At 42.6% G+C, this 7,920-nt stretch overlaps 1 protein-coding gene across 2 annotated transcripts in view; it reads left to right on the top strand.

Moving 5' to 3' along the window:
- Positions 1-264: 264 nt before the first annotated feature.
- Positions 265-7,920, top strand: part of LOC121176417 — a 75,753-nt gene continuing 68,097 nt past the window's right edge. For both annotated transcript variants that reach the window (XM_041030473.1, XM_041030472.1), the window contains exon 1: positions 265-823. In XM_041030473.1, coding sequence (XP_040886407.1) covers positions 722-823 — 102 coding nt within the window. In that variant the 5' untranslated portion in view covers positions 265-721. The remainder of the gene's footprint in view (positions 824-7,920) is intronic.

The raw sequence follows: 7,920 nt of genomic DNA, 5'->3' as shown, positions 1-7,920 counted from the left end.
TCAGAATAAGTAGAATCACAGAATATAATTCTAAGTACTGTAATTTATGATAACAATGACCAACACGAACCGCGTCAAAACGACAGACACACATTCTAGCCAATCAGATCTGGCTGTAGTTTAGAGCTACGTCCACGCTAGCCAATGAAATCCTAATTCCAGGTGTCAGCTGTCCAATCACAGACATGGTCTGGAAGGGGAGGGCTGTGTTTTCCGTTGGCTTTGCCCAGTCCGGATGTTCCTCAGTAGCAAATAACGAGCAGTAGTGTGTGAATGTGGCAACCGAGGTAGACAGGGAGGGGTAGATAGCCTGACCAGAGCTGGGGTTTTTTGTCTTTTTGTCTTTATTTTTCTTTAGTTGCAGAACACATTGTTCACAGTGTATGTTACGCCACGGCTGTGAACTTGTTTGCGGAGCAGAAAACCGGGCCGCCGCTGCTTTTCTTTGGGACCAACCGCTGTCGCTGTGAAAACAGCCCAGAAGAAAGAAGGAAAGGGAGAAACAACATGGGGCGATAATAAAACAAGGTGTTGTGTTGTGAACCGACGATGACTCCCTGGGGGGATCCGTGAAGCTTATTTATTTTTATTTATTCCCCCTTTTCCTTTTCCCTTGTCTTTTTTTATTTTTACGTTTACCCTCCCTTGCTACTTTGAGGGGGTTGGGTTTTTTTTTTTTTTAAGAAAAAGGCAACGGGATACGTTACAAGAGGACTGAAGGATGGACCAAGCCGGCATCCTGAGAAAGTTTATCCAGGGGGTGAAGGCCATGAGCGAGGGGGACGAGGAGAGGGGAGAGGACAACTTCGGCAACGACTTTATGGTGGGTCAGAATTTACAGGAGCATGCCTAGCCTCCTTTACTTCATATCTATCTCTGCCAGATCTCTCTCCCTTCATAATTTCCACCATAGTGACCCTCCATATCCTACCTCCCCTCCCCGTCTCCTGGTTCCCTGTATCCCCCAGGAGGTGAGGCAGGGGCGGCCACACTGCCCTCTTCCTTTTCCTCCCATTACCAGGCTTTATATGGCGGCCTAGCATTGTCTCCCAAGCCGCAGACACACCACCCGCTCCTTTTTCTTTAAAATAAAGAGACATACAAGAAATCAAGGCACATTCACGTCCCTTTCCAGCCCTGAGCTATTTTTTTTAACATGGCGTTGTTGGAATAGCATAGCTTGTAGGTAAATGCTGGGTTAAAGTGTAGTGTTATGGTGGCTATTTGCTTACTGTCTGTAAGCCATGCCTGTTAGGACAGTGCAATGATTCATTGTCTTCTCTGATACTTGGCTTAATTGTATGCATCATCTCAGTGTTTTACCTGTATTATTCCTTTACATATTTTTGCTATAGTCTGTTGCTTGGAATCTCTATGAAACATAGAATGACTGTAGTTACTGATTTAGTAAATGTTTTGAGAAGATATGTACTTTGGTGGGGGATAAATCCACATAAAGAAAGTCAAACCATTACCCTTATTTACTAAATATGGTATACCGAGCTTCCATTATTAGACTGCATTTGTTTTTGTTTTTTTTGGTTTACAGAATATAGCACTCTTTATAGTGTCTGGTGGAAAGGGTCTTTTTAGATGTACAAGAGCATTTGTTGTTAAAGAAACATATTCTGATAACATTTTGTGTGCCTTATGATGACCCCTGACCCACAGTCGTAAGTCTGCCTTCACTACATCACTGGATGTTATTGTGTTGCAACTCTGGACTCAAAATAGGACCTCTCCCAGGCTTGTGAAATAGCTGAAATAACCACAACAGGGATGGCACTTCTCTGATATCATTTGTGTCATTATGTGATCATCTTACTTTAATGGTTTTGATTGGGACATGTTAAGAAATGTTGCGCTGAGTGAGAAATACACATTTATAATCTGCATGTGCAATAATGTAAGTTTAAATGAATGTTACTATTAGTAACGCCTGTGAAGCCTTCATATAAAAGAGTCCCCAGTTACAGTTTAACTGGTTGTAACAGCAGGTTTGGATTGGGTTTACTTCACATAAACATACATTATGTTTCAGGGAAGTTTATTGATTTATTTTATTGTATCATGCTGTGATTGTTTGGGCAAGAGGTTAATCAGCTTCAGAACAGTTAACTTTTTCTCCTTCTGCCCACAGTTGCAAACATACACACACACACACACACACACACACACACACACACTCCCTTCCTTACTTCCTACTTCATGCAAGCTGCTTGCTGGAGCTTGCAACATTCTTTCTTGGCCCATTTCATAACATTTTGTCCTGGCTTTAAAAGTGGAGCTTTATCAGCTATTGGGCCCATTTTGAATAAAAGCTGCACAATTTGAGAGGCCATTCGCTCTGAAATGAGGTACATTACAAACTCTGCAATATGCAGAACTTTATGTATGTGTCTAATAGTGTTGCTGATGACCTGGCCTTCAAGCGTGTTTCAGAAAACAGGGAGGTAGCGGATGTTGCGCAAAGACCAGACTACCAGGGGCGTTCGGGTGTGTGAGACGCTCTGAGGAAGTGCTTTATGGATGAGGGAGACACCAAAAGGAGCTGGGACTAGTCTGCCGCTGGCTTATTTAAAGGCCAATGCATGTGATCGGAAATGAACATTTTCTTGAGCTTTTACACTATGGCCATTTACTGAGACTAATTATCTTGTATAACCTTTACTGGCCGCTGCTTCCTTTTAACCTTAAATTCTCCATGTAAAGTTGACTGGGTAAATGTAGCTTCTCGTTTTAGCACCACCGTACTTCTCATTCATAACACACATCCACGCCTTGACAAACTGCCTGCTACAGCCGCAGCCCTCTGCTTCTGGGAGGAACCATATGCGAAGCAGTGTGATCTTAAAACTTGTTGTGAGGTTGAAAAGATTGTTCCTTTATCAGTTTTCCAAACAAAACATCCTCTGAGCCTTTGTAGCAACTGAAAATGGCATCTTTTTAATCAGAAGCACCCTTTTCAAACACTGCTGACTGCTTGATTCTTCATGTGATATCTGTTCAGTTTCCTCTCCAGTGACCTTTATTGGTATGAAGTACAATTTTTTTTTTTACTTGACTATCAAACAGCTCACATAGATTTCATCTTTAGTTCATTTAAGTGCTTTAATTTGAAATATTTCTGTTATCAAGTTATTTTATGGCGTACATGTATATGGGACTTTGAGCTAAATTTTCTCACGGCTGTCAACGTCAGCATGTGGATGTAGAGTTTTGCCTAAATTATTCAGCAGTCACACCAGCTTGTAGGCAAGGAATCTTGTTGGGATTGAGTACAGGTGGGCCGTGTGCCAGTGTAACGAGCACAATTAAGCAGCATCAGCCAACATATAAGTAAGTGCCTTAGCTGGTTGCTGCTGGTCTGTCGTACCAATTTCAAGCTTTGTGTGAAGCTTTCAATTGCTGGAGTCAAACTCACAATACCACAAGCGCATGGGGTGTGCTCCTCTGCGTACTGAGTCACCAGAACACACTGACATAACACCCACTTTAACTGCCTATTGTTGTTTATATATAGAAAGTGTTTTATAGACATAATTATAGTGCTCTGGTGGGGCAACGAGTCAGAGATTATACACTTTGTTCAGTACTTCTGTTTGATAGAACGGGAATGCTCGAGAGAATTTTTCTGCCTGGCAACCAAACGTGATAAGTGTCGTTTCTAGTATTCAGTCGTGATCTTGTCGTGGTTGAATCCATTTTTGTGACCCCTTTTCAGAATTCTGATTGATTATGATTATTTTAACCAAACTGGTCTGATGATGATGATGATGGCGGCTTAATTCAAAGAGAAATGTGGAGTGAACGGCAAAATGTGTACTGTCGAATCCTGGAGTCGGCCTCATGACGCAGGTTCCACAAAACTGGGGCATCTGTGCAGTAGCTGGTTCCACAAAACCAAACAATGGCAATCTTACTTGTTTCACAAGGGTTGTTATCAACTGGCTCTGTCAACCCACGACTTTCCAAACCAGCTATTAGTGCGCTTATGTAAGAGAGCCTGAGTTTTTTTTTTTTTTTTTTAACAAATAGACAGTTACGAAGGCTGAACTATGGACACATCCGGAGACGATTTAAAAGGTGTAACATTTGCCCAACATGTAAAATAAGAAGATTTATAGAAATGTGACCTGATGTAAGCAAATAGATTTAGTCTTCTTTCATGTATTTTCTTTTTTCGAGATGTTAAAACTGTCATAAGGCAGAAATGTGACACGAGTATCACATCAAGTTCATCCTGGTGGCACCAGATTTAAAAGCACTGCATGGGGCATTACTTTACTGAAAGAAACGTGCTGTTACAGAAGACACGAGCAAATTCTCTGATTGTGACACTTCCTTTTAAATGAAATAATTTTTTGGTGAAATGTTGCTATCTCCCTCTGATGTGACCAAGCTCGTCCCGGGTTATAATGCTGACTCACAAATCTGGCTTTGTGAAACAAGCTTCACCGTTGCATGGGCAGAGCTTTCCCTGCCTGCTGTCTTGAAGACATTTATTTTTGATGTGTTACTTCCTGTGGGCAGAGAAAGTGTCTGTATTTGACACAGGCTTTCATTTGGGCAAAGAGAGAGAGGAGTACATGGTTTATCTGGTCTGGCAGTTTAGAGGCACTGTTTTTTTATGCAACCCCCTTTTTTTAAAGGAATATTATATATGTTATAAATATCTAGGTGACAGTCGTGCTTTCAGGATGGTGTGTGAGGTGGAAGGAGTATTGAATTTAGCTCAGGGCCAGGTTGACTGAATGCACAGCTGTTCATAGACATACAAGCTGCAGGGATTGAGCTTGTGACCTCTGTGTTATGGGAAACTTTCTGTAACTAGTAGGCCACCAGGCAGCATGAAAGAAACATGCTATTACAGAAAACATTCATCCAAAATGCCTCACATTGTTGTACACATGCGTTTTTTGTTTTTTTTTTTGCTGGGTTGTCCATAGTGGATCTCCAAACCTTGGCAGTGAGATAGTAGCTTTACTGAAGGCAGGAAGTTTAACTTATTCAGAATGAGGTTCAGACCAAATTTCTTTTAAAAACAGTGCGATATGGTGTCTTTTCAAATGCCAGTTGCCCCCGTGTGGGCCACGAACAGACGTTTGCATATGAGCAGATGTCGGGATATCGCAGGCTTACATATGAGATAGGAGGAGGCATTTAAAGTGTCTTTATGGAGGTATAAAAAGCTTTTCACAGGTTCAGCAAATGCTGCTAAAAAGTGGCTCAAGTTGGAAATGAGAAGATGTTTTAAGGAGCGTGATGTAAAGACAGGAAATAAACCACACGCCCAGGAACAAAAAGAAGCACCTATCTGTGTGATCTTGTACCTCTGATAAGTTTTCTATGTCATTGCATCAGCTTTGATATAGTTTCCAAATACACTGGCATAAATACACATTTACCTGATTTTGGGAACACAGGGCTCAACACTGTGGTCTAGACAGGGTTTACACATAGGAGGTCAACCTGTGTGTGTGTGTGTGTGTGTGTGTGTGTGTGTGTGTGTGTGTGTGCACGTTCCTGCCCCACCTTTGCAAGGTGATCCAGACTCTCAATCAGGACATCAAAGAAAGCCGAAAAGATGCATCATGCGTCCTTTCGGGCAGACGTAAAACTCTCAGAGTGGAGACAGGAAAGGGGGATGTGACAGTACCAGATATGCTACCGTGTATGTGTTCTTGTGGGTTTGTGCTTGTGTAAAAAAAAAAAAAAAAACTGGTTTGAGTGTCACCGGGGGGCTTCCCCTTCTCCTTTCTGAGCTGTGTGTGTGTGCACAATTAATACCTGCACACACATCTGAGCTCTGAGCTAGCACATGATCTGGAAACCTTTTTGCCCTTATATTACACAAGCCCCCCCACCCACTCCCCACACCCCCCTAAACACACACCTCACTGGTTATAGATGCAAAGCTGCTATTTGTGTGTAAAAGCATGGCAGGCTAGTGCAGCACAGTGTGTGCGTTTTCAAGAGAAAGGTGGACTTGTGTGTTTGGGGAGCTTAGTTCAGAAATTGTTGAGAGTGGTCCAGGACTAAGGCTGCATTCAGACAGCGCTAAAACAACATAAGGGACCGCACTGGCGGGGGTGTGATGTTTCATATACCGGTGAGACAGTGAAATACGATCTGGATGGTCCAGTTGGTGGAACTGGCTTACACACTTGCGTTTATGTGAAAAAGTTGAACCAGGTTAAATGTTATTGATGTCATTTTGGACGACCCCCCCCCCCCCCCCCCCGGATGCCTTTGATTTTTATGGATAAAAAAAAAAAACAGGTTATTTCCCTTTGAGATAATCAGTGTGGAAGTGAGCGCACCATGTGACCCGATGGGAAGTAATGCACCACTCCTAGTATGTATGGTATGCTGGGCTCTCATTTTCAAACTCATCAGTCAGTCATTGTGTTGAAAATGAGCTGGAGGCGGCAGAACACAGGCCTTTTTAATGGCTGACTGAAGTTCAGAGCTTTAGGTTTCTGTAAATTTATCTTAACACTGATGAATGACATATAGTGAAAAGAATGCATGCATTCATTTGAGCAACAACTGAAGGGAATGAGTTTGTCCTGTGTTGTGTTCTCATCGGATGAAACTGCTGACATGAACTGGCCATTTGATCAGTCACATGCTGGGATCCTGTGCTGTTGTTTCTGGTGTGTTTGTTGTCCTGTTTGCCTGCTTTTAATCTAAACTACGCAAATTTCATCTTCGTTGACTTGGCAATTAAGTATTGAACGCTAATATTTTTTGGAGGGGGAGGGGGGGTTGTCTTCACTCGTCACCACCCATCAATGCTAAAAAATAAAAGAAAAAGAGAGAGAAGCCTGGTGTGTGTGTTTTTGTATTTCTGCGTACTTTTATCAATTTGTGTGTGTGTGGGTGCACGGGCAGGTACACTACAGGGGTCGGCTGCTGTTTTGCTTGTGTGTGTGTATGTTGCAATCTCTGTAAGCCCGCCTTATGTTACTGTAACAAGACTTCCCAATTTCTTTTGGTGTCACAAGCCTCCTACTTTCTCACCCTCCCCTCCCACGGCTTAACCCAGAAACCAGCCTTTTGCCCCATAAGCCGAGTGTTTCTCAGAAGAGGCGCAACCCAATATTTCTGCTCTAGAGTTAGTGTGTGTGTGAGGTTTTACATGATGAAAACTAGCTGACCCACCAACAAGGCAGAAGTGCTGTATTGATGAACATGAGGAGGAGACCATATACTCATCAGTAACCCCCCGTTTGTGTAATGAGTGACCTGGGTGAGAGGTAATCACGACGTGGAGGTGTTACCTCGGGCATGACAACTCAGACACATTAGCGTACACACACTTGCCATCAGCATCTGCTCTGCTGAGGCGTTTGAGGTGACAGGATACCACACGGGAGAAAAAAAAAATCTCTTTCGGGCACCGGGAGGGTGTCAGGTCCTTGTGATATCAGCAAAGACAAAATATTAGATGAACACACTGAACCACACATGAAACAACAAACAGTTGTTAAGTCAGACCACTATCTAAAGATGTATAAAATCACATAGGCACAGTAAAGGTATAAGATCAGGCTTGTGAGGACAAGGGATGTGATTAATACACACACACACAAACACTCAGCACACACCAAACACACAATGAGCTCCTGTCCCAGATGATTGGGATTATATGCGGTTTGTCCACATCTGCTTCCTGCTACAGGCTGAGATCCAGGGTTGGAAATCACCACCAGTCAGATACCAGTAAATGTGAACTGTGTTTGCTAAGTATGATGGTGAAGTAAAAACAGTTTTAACTAAAACTCCAAACATGTCAAACTTCTTTGGTTGTGTGTTTGTGCTGCAGAAATGCACCTGGTTCTTGGTGCTGTCAGTAATGGTTTCCTTGTTGATAAGTATATATTTCTGAATTTCTGCAGTGGGTCTTAGAGGTTG

Source organism: Toxotes jaculatrix, chromosome 22 (assembly GCF_017976425.1).
Source record: "Toxotes jaculatrix isolate fToxJac2 chromosome 22, fToxJac2.pri, whole genome shotgun sequence".
Classification (NCBI taxonomy): Eukaryota; Metazoa; Chordata; class Actinopteri; family Toxotidae; genus Toxotes; species Toxotes jaculatrix.
Note: the sequence above shows the minus strand (reverse complement) of the source record. Positions and strands in the feature narration are given on the sequence as shown.